Source organism: Protopterus annectens, chromosome 1.part0, assembly GCF_019279795.1.
Source record: "Protopterus annectens isolate FY-2018-M chromosome 1.part0, PAN1.0, whole genome shotgun sequence".
Classification (NCBI taxonomy): Eukaryota; Metazoa; Chordata; order Ceratodontiformes; family Protopteridae; genus Protopterus; species Protopterus annectens.
In genome coordinates this window covers 1,629,341,951-1,629,368,000 of record NC_056725.1, presented here as the reverse complement: position 1 = coordinate 1,629,368,000, position 26,050 = coordinate 1,629,341,951, and the positions used below count along the sequence as shown (strand labels likewise).

Genomic DNA, 26,050 nt, shown 5'->3' with positions numbered 1-26,050 from the left:
AAGCCTGTGGATCATATTAATATTTACAATGACATAGAATTATTTACAAAATTCTATCTAGCTGGGCTGGCAGCCTCTCATATCATCACAATACACACACACGTGTATATGGGTTATATTTTGCCAAGGATATAACAGTCAACTAGCTTACAAAGCTTCGAAGCACCTTCCACATGCCCAAACCATCAGTCATCTTGAGGTAAGTTGACTAAAAAGGCAGGTTTGGGCACCAAGCTTTTCTGTCCTTTCATGCCAACACAGAGAGGAAGGCTGAGCCCTGAAAGGACAATGCTAGGAACAACAAAAAGTAAGTATTCACACCCTGACATTCACAGCACACCAAAAAATAAGGGAAATGGTGTGAGGGAGAGGCTACTGCAGCACTGATCATTCAAACATCTACTTTTATGGAAAGTTTGCCTACACAACTGTAGTATGTTCATCATATTAATTACTGCTGCAGTAGCCCTAGGTATATGGGCAGATTACCCTAGCTTGTTATACTAGGTTGTTCAATGGTAAAAAAAAAAAAAAAAAAAAGATGCCGGATTCCTGGGGAAGTCTGACAGCAGTAGTCAGTAAAACAGAGGAGTAGTAAAAAAACACTTTTCCTCAAAATAAAAAGTAAAAACACGTTAAACATTTACCCTAGTCTCCAAAAGTAAAATAATACAACAAAAAGTAATTTTAAACTAGTTTTAACAACTTTTTTTCCAGAAAAGGAAAAAGTAATGTTTCTATTTAAAAGTTACTACAGTTCACATGACAGTCAATAAAAGAACAACCTTTTCCTAGCTTAAAATGTATATTGTCACAGAAAAGTTCACTTTCTGACATAAGAGTTAAGTGAGGAAACTTTCCCCTGGAGGGTACTTATCTGTCCAGCTAAAGAAAGCATTAGCTGACCATGAATCCTCAAAAAGCCTGCAAGAGAAACGTTTTCCATCTCCCTGTCTTTTTTCCAGAACCTAAAAATGAGCGCTATTTCTCAGACTCACTCCATGTGTTGCATATATTATGTAATAAAAAAAGAAGGATATAAGGTATTGCGTACGTATTTTTAAATACTAATCAGTCAGCTCAGGAAATAGCATGTCATACAGTACATATATTTTCTAGACAGCTCACTTAGTATTTAGACCTCATTCTTCAGTGCCTCTGTCTTATCTACATATTCACCTTCAGATACTATACAGCACTGAATGAGAAATTTTCCAAACCAAACATTAGGATAAAAATCTGAATTCAGCAAGTGAAGAAAAAAGTAAAGTTGTGTAATTAAAATGATCATAACAGTAGATGTTCAAATGATCACTGCTGCAGTAGCCTGAGTTATATGGGTTATATCCTGCATATGATATAACAGCTTGCCAACTTCCAAAGCTTCTGGGCACCTGCCATGCACCCAATCTGTTAGACAGCTCATGCAGAGCTGATCAAAAGTCAGGGTTGGGTAACAAGCCCTTCTGGGCTTTCATGACAACAAAGAGAGGGAAGGCTGAGCCCTATAAGGGTTTTGTTAGGAAAAAATAGAGAAAAAAATAGAATCACAAAAGAATGGGAGTTGAGAGAGGGTGCAGCTACTGCAGAAGTGATCATTCAAACTTCTACTGTTATGGCAAGTTTACTTACAAAGCTGTGCTCTGTTCATCATGATCATTGCTTCAGTAGCCTAAGCTACATGGGCAGATTATCACAGCATAGAAGGAATGGGAGGAGAAAGGAGAAGGGTCCAGGAGCCTCTGGAGAATGGTTCTACCAAAGCGAGTCCTACATCTAGGGAAAGAATCTAGTTTATATTGTTTTGTAAAAGTATGCAGAGGACCAAGCTGCTGCTACTAGAATCCAACCCTTTCCAAAAAGCCATAGAACTAGCCAAGGCACTGACAGAGTGATCCTTGACCCTGCCTGGACCAGTTTTGTTGTGGTAAGAATAACAAAAGATAGTAGCTTTGGACAACCACTTGGAAATTGTTTTGACACAGGTTGTCATTTATTCTTACATTTACAAAAAAACTAACAGATAAGATGTTCTGATGGACTTTGTTCTCTCAAGATAGTATTTAAGTTGTCTCTGGACATTAATCAACAAAAACTGGCCTGCACATGATAAAACTTGCGGAAATATAAACACAATAGCTTAAAAAAGCAAGATAAAACACTTATTAACGCATTAATAAAGTGTTTTATTTTCTCCTGCTTTGTGTGGCACTTGTGGATTTTGCTTTTTTTTTCAAGTTGTCTGTGGACAGCCAAGGTATAAAGTATCTTTTCTAGAAGCATAGCTGGTGCAACAGTGCCTTAGGCTGAAGAAAAAAAACACTTCATTGTAATAATCCAGTCACTACATTGTAAGTGATCTATGGGCCCTCTAACTCTTCCAGTAAAAAGCAAAAATAGATGTTCCTTCTACTGTCACTCTAACCAGGTAGCCACATTCATGATACCCCCCCCACCCCAGTCATTCAGCTCCCATTTCTTTGCCCCCAATCTTCCTTCAACATAGTTTATTAAAAACAAATAATAATAATTTATTTTTTAAATTGTAGCAAACAGTTGCTACAATGTATACACTGCCTGCACAGAGCAATAGAGCACTCATGTTTTAGTTAAATACATTTTTTTCTTTTTAAACTGTAGCAATCAGTTGCTACAGTTTATACCCTGTTTGTACAGAGCTCTACGGCACTCATATTTTAGTTTTAAAAATTATTATTCTTTTTAAATTGTAGCAAACTGCTTGCTACAATGTAACAAGAAGCTGCAATAGTTTAGACAACACACTGTGGTCTAAACAGCTCAGGTTTGCCGCAAATGCAATACTGCCCTGTAAAAGCCTCTATCCCATTCAAAAGAGAGACTGGGATTGGCTGATCAAGCCCCAACAACACTCCGTACCCAGGGAAGTTGCCACTCTCGCCCTCCCCTCACTATGCTATCAATCCTTTCTTCCTCATTTTTAGGTTATGGAAAAAAGACAGGGAGAGGGAAACTTGGATACCACTTTAGGCATAAAGGAAAGATTAGTTCTCAAGGAAACCCCATCTTTGTAGAAAATAAAATAAAGTTGACCCAACATAAGAGCTTGCAATTCAGATCTTTTTCTTTCATTGGTCAGGGCAATACGTAAAACTGTTTTCTACGTAAAGAACCTCAACCCAGCCTGATAAGCTAGTTCAAACAGAGCAAGTGTTAGTTTTTCTAATACAAAGTTAAGATCACAAGAAGGAGCTACTATTTTTATGCAGAACCATTTTCAAAAACATTTTGACATGAGTCTGCATTGAAAGAGAGGGATCCATAGGCAGACATGCTGAAATGGGCAATGAATGGACCTTGATAGAGGAGTAAGACAGGCGATAGAATAGTAACTCATACAAATACTGTATAACAAGAGAACAACTAGCCCTGAGTGGGTGATGGTTCTTTTTGTCAGCACTCACTAGAAAACCTTTTTAATTTGCAAATACATGTTTTTCTAGCAGCCGTCTGTCTTGCCTCCATTAATACCTGCTGAACATCCTCAGAAAACAAGTGCTTAAAAGGTATTAAAATCCTGTCATCCAGGCACTCAGTTACAATTGGTTGGTTCAGGATGTATCAAACAATTTTGATCTTGTGTGAGTAAATCCAGTCTTTTAGGAGGTTTGTGGTAATCATTTCTGGCCATGTCCAGAAGAAGGGAGAATCACTGCTGCCTGGATCAGAAGGAGTCACCACATTGATGTTTGGGGGAGTCCTTCTAAATCCTCAGAAGTACCCTTGAAATCAGTGAAAAGGCATACAGGAACATGCCTTCTTGCTTGGTGTTCTGGAACATAATTTTTCCAGTTGACTGTTTGGAGAGGACACAAAAAGATCTACTTGAGGTTTTTCCCCACACATGGATCAAATCTTGGAAGACCCCTTGTTTCCATTCATGAGGATATGTCCTGGTTCTACACAGCTTATCTGCCATACAATTTTGCTCTGACAGGTTATAAGATGCTTGTAGAGTGTAATTGTGCTGTAAAACTATATCCTAAGCTAATAAGGCTTGTTTATGTTCCTCAAATAGGAATTCTGACCTAATGGACTGTCCTTTGTTCAGGGGGAGATCCTACTTTGCTTTCAGAACCTCCCTAATATTGCTTTTTAAATATTTGCTTGCCAGCCTTCCTCTAAGACTGTATATTTTCCCTGAATCAGCTTTTCTCATTCATCACATTTTTGATGACCTCTGCAGCAGAAGGTCCAAGGAAGAGTTCAACATTTCATTCTTAACATTCTCAAGGAGGTTCTGAGGAAGCAGCTAGACAAATCTCCTAAAATCATTTCAAGTGGCAATGACCCTGGAAGTAGTATTCACAACGTTATAGATACATTTTAAGCACTCCTTGATGACTTGGAAAACAGTGCAAACTCAATTACACAAAGTAAATTTCTCCTTAAAAGAGGAAACAGTTGCTAAACCATTCCTTGCAGTTGCACAATTATCCACGGTAAACTTCAACATATGAGCCTAACAACTTGTAATTCTAAATATTAAAGTTGCAGATGCATACACTTTTCCCAAACTTGTCAAAAATCCTCCCATTCATGTGAGAAGGAGAGGGATCGGAAATAACAAAATGTTTGGCAGTAGCTGGATTTACTAAACCAATAGCTGCTGGTTAAGATCGAAGATTAGTATACAAAAACTTAAAAGAACTAAAGAATTTACCTGCTTTTTTAATGGCAGCAGGCTGACTGTCAGGAAAGCTGCAGGCTGTGACCAAATCATCCTCCAAAACAGGCAAAAATTGGTGAATGATCTGAAAATTCCGGTTGTAGAAAATCATTTCTAAGGGAGTGAAAAACCTATTTAGCCATTGAAAATATTGCTTCATCCTGGAAATAGTCTCAAAGAAAAAGAATCCTTCACAGGGAGAATCAGACACCACACTCTCCTCGGAATATGAAACAGAACCTTTAGGAGAAAAAAATGCATTCATCCTTCACATTCCACTAAAGGTTTAATCTCAAACTTCTTCAGGGAAAGAGAAATCCCTTTTTCTCCTACCACAAACAACTTTATAAGAAGGCTTAAGAGCCTGCACAAGATCCTGAGTCAAGCCTAATAAATTATTTTTGTCCAGAGTAGATGATACAGGAGAAGATGAATGTTTAGTTTTCTGTTTCTTTTTGCCAGGAATTTCTGTAGAAACAGACCCAGTATTGCTAGTAACAACTGACCCAGGGATGGATGGGTACAGCATTCTAGCTAAGCAGGAGAACTTTCACTGCCCCTTCTTCCAAGACCAACAAAAGTGTCTCTCCTTTGCCTCCTAAGGGACCACCAACAGCCACAGTGGACGTGTTTAACACCTGGTCCTTTGTGACTGTAAGGACTACACTATAGGAATCCAAAGAAAAGGATGAGCGGTCTGAGGGACCACCTTTGGCGACAGCAGATTCACCTACCTGAGGCTGAGGCAAGTTATCAGCCTACTGTGGTGGTAAAGCTGCTTAATCTTTTTCTTTCAGTAGCTGGAAGAAGGTCCAACTGAGGAACCAGTATATTGTTTCATGGTCAAGCCAAATATAGTACTTGATTCCTGGGAAGATAAGCAGCAACAGTTGGTAAAACAGGAAAGTAGCAAATATAACTATTTTTCCACAAAAAAAATAGTAAAAGGCACTTTAAACACTTTCTACAGCCCCAAAAAGCAAATTGACATGCTTCTTCACAGAAAAAGTAGTTTCAAAAAACTTTTAACAACTTTTTACCACAGAAGTAAAAAAGTGTGCTCCCATTTACACTGCATAAAATTCACAAGACAATGAAAGCACTTTTTCCTAGCTTAAAAGTAAATATTTGTATTTTACAGAAAAAGTAAGTTTTCTGTGACAAAAAGTAAAGTAGAATGTTTTTTTCCTGACTGGAACTTATCTGCCTTGCAGCAGAACAATGTTAGCCAACTGTTGATCCCTGAAAGAACCCAGAACAGTGCTCTTCTAGACATCAGGAAAGCTATGAATGGCTTAAGGATCATATCTGGCTTTTTGTCAGTTCAGCTCAGCTGGAACTGCCTGATGGTTTGGGTGCATGGAAAGTGCCCTGAAGCTCCGGAAGCTGGCTGGCTAGCTGTTATATCCTTCTTAGGATATCATCCATATAGCTTAGACTACTGCAGCAGTGAACATAAGGTTGAACATTCACTGGTGTGTGCAAGCACATGCTATCCTAGTTTACCCAATCAACTGTTGGTTATTAAATGCAGTGATTTTTCAACACTTTGTGAAAACAGTTTGAACATGTGATTATGACACTAAGGCATAAGGCTAAAACTATGCACATATTGCTGGAAATATGATCCTACAAGTAAAGTACATGTACCACGAACATGGAAGCAGAACAGAAAAATAGCTGAACTGGGGACAGTAGGATAGGAAAAGTACAGTTGCGCAAGTCCTACTTATCTATAACAGTAGATGGTTGTAGAACATACTGTCTTACTGCCATATGGGTAGTAGTGGCCTGCTACCACACCTCTCAACTGGCCAGATTTTCACAGAACATCCAGATTTTTGTCTTATATTTTTGTTCTGTTCCTCATAAAATAAGAAGTTATGTACTCAACATAACATTCCATGTTTGTTGTCCATAATCTCGCCTTCATTCTTGCTGGTTGGGTTCAGAACTGAGCATCAGTTCCAACTCGGCCTAATACTAAAGCTCGAGAGCTTCCACTGGCTCGAGGCTATACCCTATCCCATCATGCTTAGGGAAGATAACCCAAATCTTGTTTGCAAAATAATAACACATTTGAATTTTATATACAAAAAATCCCAATTGTAATAGCTATTAGCCTATACCTCAACAGGCAAGAAAGGAAGCATAGAAAACACTTTGCAACCAATAAAAATTTCCTCTCAATCCTCCAGCAGTGAAGGTTGGGGAAAGGAGACTGGGACACAAGAATGAAGGCGAGATTATGGACAGCAAATATGGAGCATTATAGTAAGTACATAACTTCTTAATGTTATGTTGTCCTATCTCGCCTTCATTCTTGCTGGCTGGGACAGCATCTCTAGCACCTTCTTCCTTGGGTGGCTCAAGGAAATAAACTCTTCAGAACAGTGGAACCAAAAGAAGTCCTTTTCCTTCAGGCCACGTCTACTTTGTAATGAGTGATAAAGGTATGAGGTTTGACCCATGTGGCTGCAGCACAGATTGAATCCATAGGTAATCTGGCCTGAAAGGCGGTCAGAGTTGACATGGCTCTTGTTGAGTGGCCTCTAATCTTTCCTGGCAGTTATCTATGTTGAGAAATATATGCGTGGATAACAGTGTCAGCAAGCCATTTTGACAAGGTAATTTTTGATATCGGTGGATGTTCTTCTGTTATCTGAGAAGGAAACGAATAACTGGTCAGATTTTCTAAATTCCTTTGTTCTATGCAAATAAAAGCGTAACTGTCTGTGTATGTCCAATTGATGTAAGAAATATTCTGCCTTGTTGCCATAGTTTGGAAAGAAAACAGACAGGTCAATGGATTGATTTAAATTGGTTTCAGAACATACTTTGGGAAGAAATGAAGGATTTGTTCTAAGAGACACTCTGTCTTTGTGAAAAACTAAGTAGGGAGGACGTATGGACAGAGCTTGAAGTCCCAAAACCCTCCTAGCTGAAGTAATGGCTACCAGAAAGGCTGTTGTCCAGGTTAAAAATTTTAGTTGGCAAGAGGAAGCTGGTTCAAATGGTGGGAGAATCAGAGTAGTCAGTACCAAAGTGAGGTCCCAAGGAGGTGGTGGTTCCCTTATTGGAGGCCTTAGTAAAAATGTACCTCTCAGGAAGGCTTTGCACAATCTGTGAGACATTATCTTTGATCCTATGTCTCCTATGTGGTAGTTAGATATAGTGGCTAATTGTACTCATATGGTAGCTGCTGCTGCTGCACCTTCAATAAAAATCTCTGCTAAGAAATCCAAAATTGTACTTACAGGAGCTGTGAAGAGATCTATGTGATTCTTTGAAGCCCAACAAGAAAATCTTTTCCATTTGCTAGCATAAAGCTTTCTAGTTGTTGTCTTATGAGCTGAAATTAGAATATGTCTCACTGCAGAGGATATGTCTGGAAGCCTGGCTAAGATTGGAAGTGGAGCGGCCAAGCTGTCAGTCTGAGGGTCTGGATAGAGGGATGGAGCATTCCTGACTGATGAGTCAGAAGATCTGGTACTGGGTCCAGAATCCACAGCTCTTCTCAGAGATGGGGCCATAGGAAAGGAAACCAGATCTGACGAGGCCAGTATGGAGCAATGAGTATTAACCTGCAACTCAGTGCTTTGGCTTTCTGAAAAACTCTGGGGATTAAAGGGAATGGGGGAAAGGCATAAAGGAGTCCCGGGGGCCAATCATGAACGAGTGCATCCCTTGGTGACTCCCCCAGTGAGGGAATTATGGCAAGGTAGCTGCTGCATTTGCTGTTCATGGATGTGGCAAACAGGTCGCAGCAAGGCTGGCCCCGTTTACAAAAAATCTGGTTCGCAATTTTCTGTTTTAGGGACCAGTCGTGAGGCATTAGAATTGTTCTGCTCAATTTGTCCACTATCACTTTGGATTTTCCTGGAATATGCGCTGCAATCAGAAAACGTTGAGAAGAGACTGCCCAATGCCATACTCTTTGAGCCTCTCGGCACAGGGGATAGGACCTGGTTCTGCCTTGTTTGTTGATATACCACACCACTGACATGTTGTTTGTCTGTATTGTAATCGTGCCTAGTGGAAGAGAGTTGTGGAATGTCTGCAATGCCAGAAGCACCGCTCTCATCTCTAGGACATTGATGTGCAAGTGGTACTCGTGTTCCTGCCAAGTTCCTTGGACAGTCTTTCCCAGATAATGCCCCCCCACCCTATCTGGGAGGCGTTTGTGGTCACTTTGGCTACTGGTTGGGGGAGAGTGAATGGCCTGCCTAGAGTTATCTGCGTGGAGTGAAGCCACCAATGTAGGTCTTTCTTGCAGGAGTCTGTGATGAAGATCTTGGTGGACACGAGTAACTCTTGCATGGACCTATAAACGTAATATGCTGTGATGGCAACAAAACAGATTTTTCAAAATTTATGTTAATGCCCAGTTCTGAGCAAAGATGAACGGTGGTGTCTCTTGCCTTGCTTAGTAGATGCTCGGTGGTGGCTGTTAGGAGCCAGTTGTATGGAAACACCCGGAATCCTAGACGCCTCAGGTGAGCTGTGACTACTGCCATGCATTTGGTAAACACCCTGGGGGCTGTAATGAGACCAAAAGGCGAGCTCAGAATTGGTAATGACTGGCTCCCAACCAGAAGGATAGATGTCTCCTGGATCGCCTGTCCATTTTTATATGGTAGTGCGCATCCTGAAGATCAGTTGAGCGCATCCAATTGTCTTTTCCCAGAAAAGGAAGTACAAACTGCAGTGCCACCTTATGGAACTTTGATTTGTTTACGGAATTGTTCAGCCAGCTGAGATCCAAAATGGGTCTCCAGTCCCCTTTTTTTTTGAACTAAAATGAACCTGAGTAAGTTCTGGATCTGGTTTGGTCTGCGGGGACTTCTTGGATGACTATTTTTCATAGCAATTTTTGTATTTCTAGAATTGCATGATCCTTTTGACAGGGTGGAATGTCTGGGACTGATCTTGTTTTTTGGGGGGGGGTTTAGTGGAGAAGGGTATGTTGTATCCCCTGGATATTATTGACTGTACCCATTTGTCTTCAGTGATATTTAGCCAGGCTTTTGGGTACAGTGACAGTCTGCCCCCAACTGCCTCCAGAGGTGGACAGTCGGGCCTACTTTCAGGAGCGCTGGAAGGGTCTGCCAGAGAATGTATCTCTGTCACCCTGATTTTGTGGACCCCCTCTGTGCGAGGTAGGCGTATTCCATTATTTGCCCCTCTGCCTCTGGGGGAAGATTCACCATGTGCGTCTGGTGAAGCTCTTTGAGATTTACGGGACCACATTTTCCCGCCCTTCTGGCCTTTGGGATAAGGCCTGGTAGGGAGGGAAAAACTTACTCCCACAGCAGAGTTTTGTTTCTTGTTCGCACCTGGTCAGAGTCTCTTTAATCTTAGGCTTGAACAAGGAAGAGCTGTCAAAATGGGCGTTGGTGAAGGAAGACTTGAAGGGCTCAGCAAACTCGCAAAGGCGCATCCAGGAATGCCTCCTCAGAGCAATTCCTGTACCAGCTGCCCTACTTGTACCATCGGCTGCATAAGAAATGAGCCACATACAGGGGCTGATTATTGAATTCAAGGTAGCAAGCTGGGAGGTCACCTTGTCTGGAATCCCCCAGCTGTGGAACCTTGGAGGGTATCTTCTATCTCCTTCAGGAGATCCTCTGAAGTATGGTAAAATGGGTCAAATAGTTCAGTGATCTTAGTGTAAAAGCCGCTGACAAGAACATATGCTTCCCATACCTGTCCATCATTCTTGACTCCTTATTCGGTCTATGGACAGATGAAGAAGTGTCAGCTAACTCCTTTTTGGTGGCCACTACCACCACCATAGCATCTACTGGGACACCTTTGGTTAAAAAGTCTTTGTCTGATGGAGCTGTTATAAATTTGTTGGGCCTTCTTGGAACAGGTTCCACAGATTCTGGAGAGCCCCATGCCTTTCGACTAATCAAGCTGAGGAGCTGGTTGAAGGACAGAGACACCCAAGAGGTGGAGGGTAGAGAACAAAATGCCTCCAGGTATACAGACTCATCTTCAGAAGGGGTGAGGGTCTTCCAGCCACCTCAATGCTTCAGGATCTCTAGGATGTCTGAGTAGGAGACATCCTCAGAGGATGACCATAGGGGGACCCTTTTGAAACATCCAAGTCCTTATCTGAAGTGACAGACTCCTCAGGGGAGTCTAGATGTTTCCTCTTACATGTTCTCTTCTGAGGGATCCTCTGGGGAGATTTTGAAAGAGATGGACTCACCAAATGGAGCATACTGGGGCATTCGTTCTCTACACCTGGGGTGGAGGGATGGTAGAGTGGCAGACACCGACACTTTTGGGGAAAAGTGCTTGGATCAGAGAGTGGAGCCATCAAGGGTGACAGCACACTCCTCATCACCTCGAAGGCACCATGACCTGGGTCCGAAGAAGCCTTCAGCTCTGAATAGCCAGAAAACTCCTCTCACACCAAAGAGGTGGGCTCCGAGGCAGATGTAGGCGCCGAGCTCACCTGCGCTGAATCCCTGAGAGGAAGATTTGGATCCAACAAGGGTCCGATCTGACTCTGCTCCCCCGACCCGAAGGGGGAGCGCCGGCTCCCAGACCCTTCGACCGAAGATGATACCGAAGAGGTCAGAGCAGAAGTCAGACCAGAAAACCCTCGGGTGAGTCTCGGACCTGATGGTTCCACCTCAAACACATCCAAGCACTCTGGCTCCGAAACCACTCGGGTCAGAGGAGGAATAGAAGAAGGGGCAGAAGCAGAAGTCAGTTCCAATTCCTTTTGGGCTGGACTGGAAAGGATCTTAGCTAGGGCCAGAGTCCAAAGCAACCTCTTGACCACCCACTCCATGTCATCATCCAATAGCTTCCTGGATGATCGAGAGGACGGGGCAGGGGGTTTTACACTGCCAGCCATACACTGTAAAATGGGTGACTGGGGAACTGAGGAGACCGGCTCCAAGGTTGGGGACTGCCTCCGTATATGACTCCTGGTTGGTTCCGACAAAACTGGTGGAAATGAAGAAGCAGTCCTTTTGGGCCTGAAAGCCTTCAAGTCCGAAGTCGTATCCTTTGACACCTTTTTAGCCAGCTCAGAAGCAAGAACCGAAGAGAAGCTCTTTTATTTGACTTGTCAGATTTTGGTGATTGGGATGATTTGGAAGAGATCTGGTTCCCGTCTAGTGCCTCAGCAAAAGGAAACAATCCCTTGATCATTAGTTTGTTTCTGCATTCCTGCAGTACCCTAGAACTGAACCCATGACAGATGGAACATGAGTCTTGGAGGTGTACCGCACCTAAACAGTAGACACAACTAGTGTGCCCGTCGGTTAAGGACATCTTCTGAGAACAGGAATCACACTTTTTGAAGCCTGACTGCTTCAATTCTTTGCCTTCCTTGGACATAGTGACAAAAACCACAGCAACAACAATGAACACTGCCCAGGAACTAGGTAAAAGATAGAGATAATAATGCTAGCAAAAACTATCAAGCTATCAAACACCACACTAAGACAAAAGGTAACCATATAACGTCTACTCTACTTTTTTTTTTTTTTTTTTTTTTTTTTTTTTTTAACATTCAAGCAGGGGAGAGAAAAAGGGCTAGAGGAGAGGTCTCTAACTAAAATGACTATCTCCTCTAGCCAGAGAAGACATCTCTAACTTAAACGACAAAACCTCTTAGGAAGGGGTAGAACAGAGGGAAAGAGTTCATAGGTTCATAGGTTGGCACTAGGCTATCAGCCCTAGGGCTTATACAAGCCTAGCCATAACAATTCCCTGGCTATTTCTTCCACACTATTTACTTCCCTGGACCCCTATCTAGCAGGGCGACTAACGTGATCCCTGGGGTGAATTTCCTTTCTCCCATCCAATCATCAAGGTTCCTTTTGAAGAGGGCCAAAGAGCTCTGCTTGACATGTATGGGCAGTCTATTCCAGAGTCTGGGGAGTCTCTGGGTCAGGAACCTATCCCTCCAGCATGTTTTGTCTGAGTTTGAGTTGCCCTCTAATTTAAACAGACTCAACAATGGTCAGAAGGAGATAGAAAGAAACACTCTAACTTAAACTGGTTCATTAAAGGTAAATTAAGTTTTTAAAGGATCGTATAGGGAGCTGTTGGCCTAGCGAAAGCGATGGCCAGCCACAACAAGCAACAAACTTAAGGAATTTGCCACAGTGAAACCTAAAAACACTGTCTAATATCAACACACAACAACAGATATACAAAAACATTTTTGAAATAAATGGATATCCAAAGAAGTATTTCACTTAGCCAGAGCCTAGTGAGAAGCACTCGATCTAGTTTAGCGGCAAACGAGATCTGGGTTATCTTCCCTAAGCATGATGTGATAGGGTATAGCCTCGAGCCAGTGGAAGCTCTCGAGCTTTAGTATTAGGCCGAGTCGGAACCGATGCTTGGTTCTAAACCCAGCAAACAAAAAAAAAAAACTTTATTGTATTGGTTCTAAACCCAACCAGCAAGAATGAAGGTGAGATAGGACAACATAACATTCAGTGTTTTTCCTAGCAAATCACCGAAGATTGAAGGTATTAAATAATAATAAATAATGACAGACGTTTGAGTTTGAGACTTCATATCCTTCAGAAAATACATAACAATATACAGCCTGTTATTCTGGCAACTATCTAAGTTTATAGGAGCAATATTTCAAATATGTTCCTATTTTTGGGCTTTTATTCCCCCATTATTTTTTGCTTTGTCCAGATTTCTTGCCCTGAGAGGTTGACAGGAATACCTGCTGCTCTACCTCTGGCAATCTATCAATGCTCAGAGCCCCTCCCACTGCCTGTTTGTGGGTGTGAATGACCAATCACCAGGCAAGACCTGGAATGCCCTTGAAATCCACAGGCAAACCTCCTTGAATTGTCTTGGGTTCAGCAGGAAGAGCAGATGAAAATGCAAGCTTTGTGAACACCTACTGTTCCAAACCTAAAGCCATACACAAACAAAAAATGAGGCTGCTGACCAAATGTAAGTGGCAACTCCAACATCAAACTATATACATTCAAAATAAAGGGGGGGGGGGGTCTGAGGGTACTGCCACTAAGTCAGTGTGTTCTATGAACATCTATTGTTACAGATAAGTAGGACTTGTGCAACTGTACTATGTTCAACAAACACACTGCCTTACTGGCATATGAGTAGACTTCCAAAGCTTACCCAACCTGGGAGGAGAAAAGATAAGAGTTAAGGAACCCCAGGAGAATGGTCATTACAAAGCCTGCTTGGACAAAGAAGCAAGTTGCTGTCTCTAAAATACTTCTAGAGTCCACTCCTTTCCAATACGTCACTGAAATTGCCATGGTGGAATGTGCCTTTAGTTGCCTTGCCATGATGGGTGTAAGAAAAAACAAGACTAGAGGACAACCGATATGCAATGGTTCACTTACAGACAGGCTGACTTTTTTTTTTTTTTTTTTTATCCATGTAAAGGAAATAAAAAGCCTATTGGACTTTCTAAAAGGTTTCAGTCTGTCAAGGTAGTACCTATGCTGCCGATGCAAATGCAAGGTATAAAGTATCATCTCCTTCCTTAATTGAACTTGCTGAAAGAATACAGGAAGATTAACAGATTGATTGAAAATGAAATCTGGGACCACTTAAGGCATGAAAAAATGATAAGTGCATAACACAATGTGCAAACTGGATATAAGACATATGGGACACAGAAAGTATCAGATTTCCTCTAATCTTTCTAGAGAAGGGGAAGAAGCTTTACATAATATCAGAATGACTGGCCTAAGATTCATGGAGTCTGATAAAGGCAGGGACCTTGTCATCATGGAATAGAAAGAATTTTCCAGGAAAATTAAGTAAATGTTAAACAGTGTTCACAATGAAGTACCTAAAAATGAATTAAATCAAGTATACAGGAAGATTTTATTTAAACGATACGTTTACAGAAGGAAAAATTAACACTGAAGAATATAACTGTTTTAACATTACCTCTCCTGTGATGCCCACAATTTTCGGGATCCCCACAATTCACAAGGACCTTAATAATCATCCTATGTGTCCTATTGTGGATAGTCAGGGATCTATTACTCAAGCATGTGCTCAGTTTGTGGCTTACAAATTAAAAGACATACTCAAGACTGAACTGCAAGTCTGTAAAGACTCCTAAGAATTCTTAAAAAAAACATCAGTAACTTCACTTGTGTGAAGACTGACCTACTGCTCACTATAGACGTGGTTGATTTATACACAGTAATATTACGGGTCTACTTCAGTTGGTCAAAGTCACTAATCGTCGAACACCTATTCGTTGACCCCTTTTAGTTCAAGTCACAAATCAGCGAACGCACTTTTCATCTAAACCTTTCCCAGGGATAACCAATAGGCCACCATCTGGAATTTGCCCTTTTCCCCACAGTAGTGCAATCCCGGAGTTGTTATTTTAGTTGGGAGGGGGCATAGCACCTCACCTGGGTAGGTTTTAAACTTTACGATTTTTTTGACAGTTGCTAGGCTAGCCTACCATTGGTTATCCCTGGGAAACGTTTCAATGGAAGGTCCGTTTGCTGATTTGTGACTTCGTCAAAAAGGGGTTGAAGAACAGGTGTTCGACGATTAGTGAGTTTGACAAGTTATATAGACTGAATACTACATAAGGTGGGATTGAACTGGTTCTGGGAGTTTCTTGAAAATAAAGGCTTGAACAATGACCACACTAGTCTCCTGGAAGATTGTTGGAAACTGTCCTTACCAATAATTATATATTTTATGAGGGACATTTGTATCAACAAAATCAGGTGTGGCTATGGGAGCAAACTATGGTTCTGTTTATGCCAAAATTGCAATGGCTAAATGGGAACAAGCCTTCGTGTTTAATGACCCTTTTCACGAGTCTGTGAGATTTTATACCAGATACCCGAATGACTAGTTTATCTGGAGGGATACTGAGGAGAAACTGATGGAATTTATACACTACATCAGTTCAAGCACGGAATTTTTGAAATTCACAATAAATAAAGATAAGATCAATATTCCTTATCTGGATTTTTTTTTTGTCTAAAGACTTGAAAAATGGCTGTTATGTTTCAAGGATTTATCGAAAATCAACTTACTCCAACTCCTTCCTCCATTTTTTGAATGCCCATCCCCTTGCTCAAAAGAAATCAATAGTAAAGGGGACAATTTGTGAGGGCCTCAAGAATGGTCACCCTGGAGCAATGCTTATGGGAAAAGTGTGCCACCCTGCAAAACATGTTTTTGACAATGGGCTACCCAAAAGAGTTTTTAACTGATATTAAGGATGAAGTGGGGATGAAAAGGAAAAGGAATAATTACATCCTGATACTTAACAACAATGGTGTTGTTATCACTGAAACTGAAGAAAAAGGTAACAATGGAACTGGTGATCTGGGGGGGCACTTTTATTTCTGACTTTAACCAAGACCACCAGACTATACAATGGATACTTAAGAAGAATTGGGATTTATTTAAAGAAAACAGGGAACTTTTACAACTATTTCCAGAATGCCCTTTGGTGGTTTTCAGAAGAGACAAGAACTTAAATAAGATGTTAGAAGGTACAATATTTAATTATCATGTAAAGAGTAACCTCTGTAAAATGACTATATGTGGACAATGTGCTTTCTGTAAGTAGAGCCATGTGGGTAACTCTTTTTGGATAAAAAAAACCAATTTGTCCGGATTACAGGAAAATATGATTGTAACAGCAGAGGTGTGGTTTATGCTGCTCTTTGTCAGGTGTGTCCATCATTTTAAATTGGAAAGACTGAAAGTGCTTTAAAGGAAAGGTTGTAGGAACATCTTCATGATAAACAAAAACGTAAAATCATGAATGCCCTGGCAAAACATGTACCAGAATTCTATGACCATTATTTTTACTTTGTGATCATTGAGCAGCTCCATCATGAGGCTAGAGGAGACCCGTGGTACCTATTTCTAGAAAGAAGAGAAGTCTTTTGGCAACTGTTTTTTCAAGATAATGTTTGGCCAGGCATTAATGAATGTATCTCCACTTCCAGCCTGCTAAAATTAAAGGCATTAAGAAGATAATAAAAGTTTGCCTTTAAGGGGGCACTGGTTTAATTTTGATATTTTGATTGGCTGCTGAGGAGTTATGTTTTACATAAATTCCTACTAATAGTCCTAATTCCCTGGATTTATCTGATGAAGTTTTGTGGTGAAACAAAAATGAAAACGCTTATCTTATTTTTAACAATTTTTATTAAAGAGTTGTTTTAACAGTCCTATATACTACCTACCATTTTTTACTACATAGCATTTGCTGGAGATTTGCATCTTGTTTTTTTGAGCAAATCAGGGATTTTAAGCTGTTGAGCTTTTGTGGCTTTTACTTCAGTTTGTGGTTTAGTTGTTTTTCCGGTAACTGGGACCCCAGGGAATGTAGGTACTGGGTCCAACAATTTTTGACATACCACTGAATTTTTATCAAATGGAAACAGGCCAGTGGTATCACAAGAATCATGGACAAAGTCAGCCCAAGATTTTTTTTTAATTCTCTAGCTGAGGCAACACTCCTTATGCAGAATTCTAGAAACATCATCTAGAAGATTGTATCTTGTCTTTGGGAAGAAAAGGAATTCATTGTTGGAGTTGATAATGCACCCCAGAAAGACCAGTCTGTTATTCTGTCAGACACAACTTCCAAAGGTTCAGCTTGAACCCTATCTAGGAGATTAAGGCCAAGACCTTCTCTAGTGATTCCAAACACCTGGACACAGACTCTACACAGATCAGCAAGTTGTCCAAGTAAAGAAGAAAATGTGAATGCCCAAAGTCTGACAGTGGGCCACTACTTGGTTCAGGCATTTAGTACACACTTTAGGTGCAGTGGATAGTCCAAAGGGCAATACTGAAAATTGACAGTGTAAGTCACCTGATGTGATGAGCAATAGGGATATGATGAAATACATCCTTCAAGTCCAGGGTCACCAGGAAGCAATGGTCCAGCAAAAGAGGAAGCACTGTCTGCAGGGTGAGCATCTTGAGTTTGGGGACACAGACAAACGTATTCAGAAAAGAAAGGTCCAGCTCTAGTCTCCACAACAGCTACTTTTTTGGGGGGATGGGGGGCAGGATAATTCTGGAACAAAAATCTCTTTTCATTCTTTCTGACGGAGTGACCATTTTTCCATGACCCATAAAAATATAAATACATATACTCAGCTTACACAACCAAAAAACTTTAATATAAAAATAAAAGACAAAGAGTAAGCGCTTTCACGACCACAAACTGTCGCTTCATCAGACAACTGGCAGTTAAAAGTATATCCTTATATACAACATTAATTACATCATTGGTTAATTAATCAACTGAGGTAATAAGGATGTGATGAAGGCGTTTTAAAAGAACACTAAGCTATTAAAAATGCATAAAAGACTTGTAAAAAATTTATATAAAAAAACCTTTAAGTTAGAAACATACTATTCTGTTCTACAGGGAGTTTTTAGTGTTTGAGACGTCTGAGTGTTAAGAAAGGTTTCACAGAAAAAGCACCATTGAGGCCGGGAAATCTCTCTGCATTAATTAAGAGAATCCACTTCTGTTCAGCTGCCTCAGCCATGCGATCAATATCTCCTCCTCGGGGATTGGCATCTATGACTTGAATGACAAAAAACCTAAAAATGTGTGAGGAATCAGTTTGCATAACATGGTTAGCTAATGCATTACTTTCTTTCTGATTTCTAATGTCCCTGATGTGTTCCAGAATCCCATCCTTTAATAACCTGTTGGTTTTCCCTACATAAAATGCATGCCATTCTCTGCAATAGGCAAAATATACTATATTATGGTTAAGAGATACAAAAAAATGACTTGAAGGTACAGCTGAGTACAAAAGAAGAAGACTAAAAAATATAAATAAATGTACTCAGCTTACACAACCAAAAAACTTTAATATAACAACTATATATATAACAACAATATAAAGAAAACAACTTTTGTACATGCATTCTACATATCATGTTAAACATTTAATATATTAATCATTTTTTTAGTTGGAGCTTATCTCCCCGGGCCTCTACTGAAAATGGACATATATCCAGATAGACTAGCCCGGGCAACAAATGTAAAATAAATAAATAAATATAAAAATAAAAGACAAAGAGTAAGCGCTTTCACGACCATAAACTGTCGCTTCATCAGACAGCTGGCAGTTAAAAGTATATCCTTATATACAACATCTCAAACACTAAAAACTCACTGTAGAACAGAATCGTGTGTTTCTAACTTCTTAAAGGTTTTTTATATAAATTTTTTACAAGTCTTTTATACATTTTTAATAGCTTAGTGTTCTTTTAAAATGCCTTCATCACATCCTTATTACCTCAGTTGATTAATTCACCAATGATGTAATTAATGTTGTATATTGGCCGCTTAAGGTGTGTTGCCTTACAAACACAAGGTGCAGGGTTTGAGTCTCACAAGGGATAATTGGCCAGGCTTAAAATGGCTCACAAGGGCAGTTAGCTTAGTACTAATCTATGAATCTATAAGGATATACTTTTAACTGCCAGTTGTCTGATGAAGCGACAGTTTGTGGTCGTAAAAGCGCTTAATCTTTGTCTTTTATTTTTATATTAAAGTTTTTTTTTTGGTTGTGTAAGCTGAGTACATTTATTTATATTTTTTGCAGTCTTCTTCTTTTGTACTCAGCTGCACCCTCGAGTTGTGTTTTGTATCTCTTATCCATGACCCATAAGTCCAACATTTGCTGTAGAATAGGAGGGAATAATAACGTCTGGTCAAGCAAGTGAGGGAAAAACTCATGAATGGTTTGACACTTCAGAAACATCAGAAACAATATCTTTGAGATAGACTTTTTGCAAAGCAGGTAATGACACAGCAAACTCATCTTAACTACACAAACACCTCAACAAATCTTCAATTAAATACTTTGAAAACTACCATGTTAAACTGAGATAGCTTTTTTCCTGAGATTCTAATCATTTGCCTAGTTAAATGAAGGGATACGGATTTGAAGCAAAGTCTTTTATTAGAAGCGGTCACTAAAGACACAGAAGCAGGGTCTACAGACAAGGAGCTTGGCGGCCAGGTATGGCCCAGCATACCCAGAATTTCTTAAACACTTTTTTTAAGCAGTGCAGACATCCTCTAATGATGGGATCAACAAAGGAAAGGTTTCCACATCTGGGGCCTCATTCTCCAGAAGATCATAACCCTTGCTGATCTTGGGGAGCAGCCAATGACTGCTCCCAGCTGAATTTATCCCTAAATGTAGCCAGCTTTTGAGAAAAAGACAACCCCTATTTGGGTCCCTGATCAGAGTCTGGAAGCTCTGAAACTTCAGACACTGGATTCCATACAATTACGCATAACCTGGGAATGCACCCAGTAGTCAACTGCCTGAACAATGGAACTAGCCATAACCACCATATCAGGTTGAAAAAAAGTCAGCAATTACTGTCCAGCAATGCTGAGTGTCTTCTGTTTCTTCTCTGCATACACTACACTAGTGGGAAAATCCCAGGGGTAGGTATATCTAGACTTCCCCTGCAGCTACAGGAAGCGGTTCTCCCTTACCTGAAGTAGGCAATGATAGAGCCCTGAAGGATATATCTAACCCTTGTGTTACACACAGTTGTGGCACTACTGGAGGTAACAGAAGATGAGTGGTCAAAAGCCTCCCTAAGGCTAATCAGAATCACATGCTGTAGACTATGGCATAATTTTGATTTATTTCTATGTTTTTTAGTACATAAAGGGTGGGTGGCGGGGCATCATATTTAAGTCCATCAAGTCACGGAAAAAAAACTAGCCAGATTGATACTTAATACTGGCTGCAAGACCATCCCAGTAAAACTGAGGAGAAAAACTACATCCCCCCTAAACAGCAAACTGAAATCTATTTCTATAGATATACTAATCTATTTCTATAGATATACTATACTGAATATTGCACTGAGAAGAAAGACAGCGATTTCAGTAACCCAGCTCAAAGCACCAAATGCATATCACAAAGAACAAGGCAATGTGTTTGTTGAACCTTCTCAGTTGCACTCTCACTGAAGTAGGCCCATAATACCTGATCTGTGATTTCATGTGAGAGTACACTACCAAACTTTTTTTTAAGTGTTAAATGCAACAAAGTAAATCTATAAAATTAAACTTTTTTTCTTTACCCAGTCTACTGGATCACACTTTTCCTGGCACAGAGATAACAGATATAGGATGGCTTTTATGATGTATGTAGGAGGTGTATCTCCCTGGTCTAGCACAGAATGAAGGAAGTTGCAAATAGCCTTTACCAGCTGGGTCTCTTGAATCAACCTAGAAAACAAAAGTGAGATAATTAAAACCCTTGCTATAGTCATGTTTCATGTGATGTGATCTGATTTAATACCCATACTGTACTTGAAAATAATGCAAAGGCTAAAGACTAGCCAATTTGCTTACCTGTCTTGATGTGCATAAGCAAGAAAAAATATAAACAGAAGTGCGTATTGGCTGTTACGAAGAATTTCATCTACTACGAGCGTGTTGGATATTTCAGAAAGAAGTGTCAGGGTCTCCGAGAAACTGTAGTTTAAATGGCCCACACTAGTTTGGAGGAGGGATCTTATCTCATCAATCTCTGGAAAAAAAAGGACATGGTTTCAAAGATCTCTAGAACAAAGTAACTCATTTTAAATTTCCTAAGTTATGAGAAGCTAGTTTTGAAGTCTGGCTATAAGCTTCTAAATCTAATTCAAGATTCCATGTCCTCAGCAGACAGAAGCCCCGAGTAAGTGCAAATAAATACAACTTTGATATTTGCAAATGAAAGCTTCCATCAATGAAGGAAAAGGAATACAAGTTGATAAAAGAACTACAAAACTAAGTAACTGATTAATAGCCACTGGTTAGTACCAAACATACACTTAGAGATGAGATAGCATGTAAATCTGGCTATACGATAAGAATAACGGCAATGCTAAATCTAGGAGGTCCTAACTACCCAATTAAATACTGTTTCTTAACTGCATTAATATTTCAGCATTTTGTGAGATGAGTTTCATCATGCTATCACTATGACACTTGAACATGAACATAACTAGATGCGTGATCCTACAAGCAAAATGCAAAATTCTATTTTGGGACTACAAAAAATGTGGCATCAGTGCAGTTTGAATATAAAAAGGTGACAGCTTGTGAGATAGCTTGAAGACATACTCATTTTGTCAACTATAAAAATGCTGAAACATGAACAAGGCATTAGATTGTTCACTAAATTCTGATTAGACTCAAGTCAGGTCTTCTCAGGACAACATCTCTTGAAACTGATGAAACTGTGCAGTTCATTCCACTTAATAAATGATTTTGCAGACATTATTGTCATTATTCTTCCACGGTAGGGGAGGGATTTGAAAAACAGTCCCCATACTTTCTTGTGAAAAGTGACACATGCTGAATGCCAAACAGTCTATAAAAAGATATGCTGAACTACTAAACAACAGAACAAAACACTGCAAAATGGTAAAGTTATGAATGAATGAATGTTTTCCAACTGAAATGCAGACTCACAACAATATCAAGATTTGTAACAGTCCTACAGTGTTTAATTTATCGCTGTAGTATGAACGTATGGCTGTGCCAAAGCGTACTTCTATCACAACTGCTGAAGACTGTAAATTCTGAATCAAATTAAAGATACGGAGCTCTCATCAGGAGAAAGCCCTAAGTATGCCCTCTTAACAAGCAAATACTGCAATGACTGTGATGCAACTGTAAATTGTGGCTGAGGACAACACCTCATTAAAATAAACCAACAAACCCTTGGTGTTACCTAACAGAGTAAGTAATTCCTCCTTCAAACAGCAGTATTGTCAAACACAACACTTCCTTGGTATTACTTATTAGTATATTACTGCCTCCCTCACACAGCAACATTATCAAGTTCTAGGTGACAGCCAGCATATGACCACGTCACGTAACATAACCAGCTTATTGCATCACTTTCTAATGATAGATATTATAGTTTCATACTTCTTATTGTTTAGAAACTGTCTGAAAGCCATTTTCTAATTCCCCTTTACAGATGTTTGATCATTGTAGCACCACCATCTACCCTGTTACTCCTTTAAATTCCTTGGTATTCACACGGATCCTGATCTCTCATTCCAGAACCAGGTCCAACTCTAACAGTAAAGTACTATCTTATCTTTAACTTTTGTGTAAAATAGTCATCTATCTTACACGATGACCATTATTCTGTAGAAAGTAATACCCTCATCTCCCAGCCTTAATGATTTTTCCTTTAGTGACTTCATTTATCTCTTATAACGCTCGAGCCCTTCCAATATCCTTTTCTCTAGCACCTTTATTGAATTATCACTTGAGCCATAGGGAAACATACATTTATATTAAATAAATCAAACTATATTAACATGTTCACAGCTACAAACATTATACATCACATGTATTATTTTGTACAAGTATCATTAATCTAACATTATATAAATTGCTCAATTCCTGCCTTCCCATAAATCTCACTCCTTTTCCAAAACATAATTCTGCATGTATTGTTCCCATAGATTTCATTTTTCTATGTAATTTGCTCCTACCCTTTTCTAAAGATCCCACTTCCAATTCTTTTATCTATGTTACAATATTTGCAACTTCAAATACTGTTGGTTTAGACTTTGATTTCCATTTTCTAGTAACTGCTTTTTTTGGCAGCCACCAGAATTAAACTTAAAAAGCCTTGCTGTGTCTAAGCAATTCAGATCCTGTATGCCTTCTCAATAATCACTTCCTTTGTTACACTCATTTGCTCACCAAATATTCCTGGCAGAGTACTCTGTAGAGAATTTTTAAAGTCTTCCAACTCATTACACTTCCAAAACATGTGTTCTTAGTTACTTCTTTCTTCCCCATCAAATCTCCAACATTTGCAATCTACCTGAAGAACAGCTATTTGGAGTCTACTTGGGGTATAAAAATACCCATGCAAACACTCCCAAGCAAAAATCTTAAATTGTATAGACTTTGTTGCATATTTGGAAGCCATACATATGTCCTACTGTTGTTTCCTTGTGAATTGCTTATCCAGTCTCTCTTCCCAATGTTTTTTACCCTCCTCTGATTGTTTCCTATAGTTATGGAGCAATATTTCATATGCCCTACAAATTATCCATTTTTTAACAGGAACTTCTGTTCTAGATTCAGTTAAAAACCTGTACTACAGAAGGTCTTTTGCTTAAGATTCCCCTATTCCTTTCTCTTTGCCTACATTCTTATATCAGTCCCTGTTAGGAAGACAGTCTCTAGCCTGTAGTCCAAATGTCTTCATGGTGCCTTCCTGTTCTATTACTTTCCTTCTCTAGTTATTTGGTCCCAAAACCTTGGTTCCTTTGCCAGTTTACTCCAGAAAATTCCACCCTTCTTACCTATTCTCTTTACCTCTAATTGCAGTCATCCCTATCAGTAGAATCTCCCTTTTTCCATCTCATGTTGACTTTGTCTTAGAATAATTTATGCTACTTTATAGATACAATATTCTATATGGCTGTTCTTATTCTCCTTAAGGATCTGCATCCAGATCGCTAATGTCCTTTTTTATCATTTCTATGATAATTCGTTCCATGGCTTTGCATATTAGGCATGTTAGACTGATAGAGCTATAATTCCCTGGGCCACTTAATAGTCTGCCCTTTTGGAGCAGAATAACTGTTGTAGTCCTCCTCTCTGTATGAAAGTAGCCAGTTTCAAGGGTATAGTTGAAGAGTGCCTCAGGTGGTCCTGATAAGTCATGTTTAAGACTGTTCAGAAGGCAACTGGGGATGTTGTTGGGACCCATGGAAGAAATGTTCCTGGCTTTAACAAGTGCTGCCAGCACCTGGTCCCTACTAACAGTTGGTGGTAGTATGATGACGGGGATTTTACTTGGTGGAGCTGGGTAAGACTATTGAGCTAATTTGATCAGGCAGTAAATTTACTATGTCATCCTGCAGGGTGAAGGTGTTCTGTTTACTATCAGTTCAGCATACTGCTATATGTTACCTTTAAGGTTCCGCATACAGCTGAAGAAGGCCTTGCGATTGTCCTTAGCCTGTGAAGCTATCCTGAGCTTGTGATTGGCCTTGTCAGACTTAAATACAGATCTTAGTTAACAGAAATAAATGGAAATTGTGGGAACAATGCATGCAGAATAATATTATTGAGGAGAAGTGAGGTTTAAGGGAAGGCAGGAATTGAGCATTTTATTTAATGCTGGTTTGATGATAATTATAAAAAAATCTGATGTATAAAGTATATTACTAGAAACATGTTTATATGGTTTGCTTTATTTTATATTAATGTATGTTTGCCCATGTCTTAAGTGATAATTTAATAATGGTGTTTAAAAAAAGCCTGCAAGGAAGGATGCTTTATTCACTTCCCATAATTTCAGACTTTATTTTCATTAAACTACTTGCCATTGTACTTTTAAATAATTTTGCATTTCCCTTAGCAAATAATGCTCAAAAATCTCAAGATTAATTGCTTGCAATGCAGACAGCTGTCTCTATCAAAAAGTATTCAGCAATGTTCGAACCTCTGTAAATTTAACTCCAAGCAGAATGTACAACTGCCTTCATCTGCCGACTTCTTGACTCCCACCGAACATTTTTTAAGCCTATCTTCCTGCAAAAAAACACTTGTTTATAGCTTAAGCCAAAGGCATTAATCTAGACATTCACCCTTGTAAAAATAAGGGAATATATCTTAATTCTATATATAATATAATTAGTGCACTTAAGAGAAAACATGTCAACTCTACATGTAATATGATCAAAGCACTTTTACACCCCACCCCTACTCCAGCAGCCTAGGATTACAGCATATTAACTTAAACTTAGTTTTGGCTAGCCTTCCTTCTCTTTTTACACTGTAAAGCCTATATTTGTTAACTTTTTTACTTAAATATCTTTATCACATTCAACAATCAATGAAAAGACACACTCTCACCCCACATTTAAAATACCCCTAACTACATATTACACAAAACTGCTTTTTTATAACATGCAGCTTATATCATGAAATGTTTTATACAGATATTATTAAGAACAAAAACTGCTTTACTTACAGTTACTTTTTTTTCCTTTTTGTGTCCTTCTAGACATTAATGATATCGAGCTGGGTATATGCATTGCAGTCCAACCACGTTTATCACAGCCAACAAAAGTCCAATCAGCCATATTTCACAAATGTGAGTGATGCTTTATAATCTCCCATTTATTCACTAATTTCAGTGTTGTATTCTTCTTCCTGTTTATCTCCCTCTCCTAAAACCAGACTCTGGTTCAAGTCCAAGGTAATCCCAGTTCTTCTAGCCAAATCCTGTGTTTTTTTTTCTGTCTCAAGTATTTCATTTTGGAACACTGGAA

The 26,050-nt window shown here is 39.4% G+C and overlaps 1 protein-coding gene across 1 annotated transcript in view; it reads right to left on the bottom strand.

Moving 5' to 3' along the window:
* MEI1 (meiotic double-stranded break formation protein 1) overlaps positions 1 to 26,050 on the bottom strand; it is a 2,282,292-nt gene that overhangs the window by 686,680 nt on the left and 1,569,562 nt on the right. Inside the window, exons 17-18 of the mRNA XM_044073933.1 lie at positions 21,099 to 21,276; positions 20,825 to 20,972 (exon numbers count right to left, since the gene is read on the bottom strand). Of these exons, the coding sequence (XP_043929868.1) occupies positions 20,825 to 20,972; positions 21,099 to 21,276 (326 nt within the window). The remainder of the gene's footprint in view (positions 1 to 20,824; positions 20,973 to 21,098; positions 21,277 to 26,050) is intronic.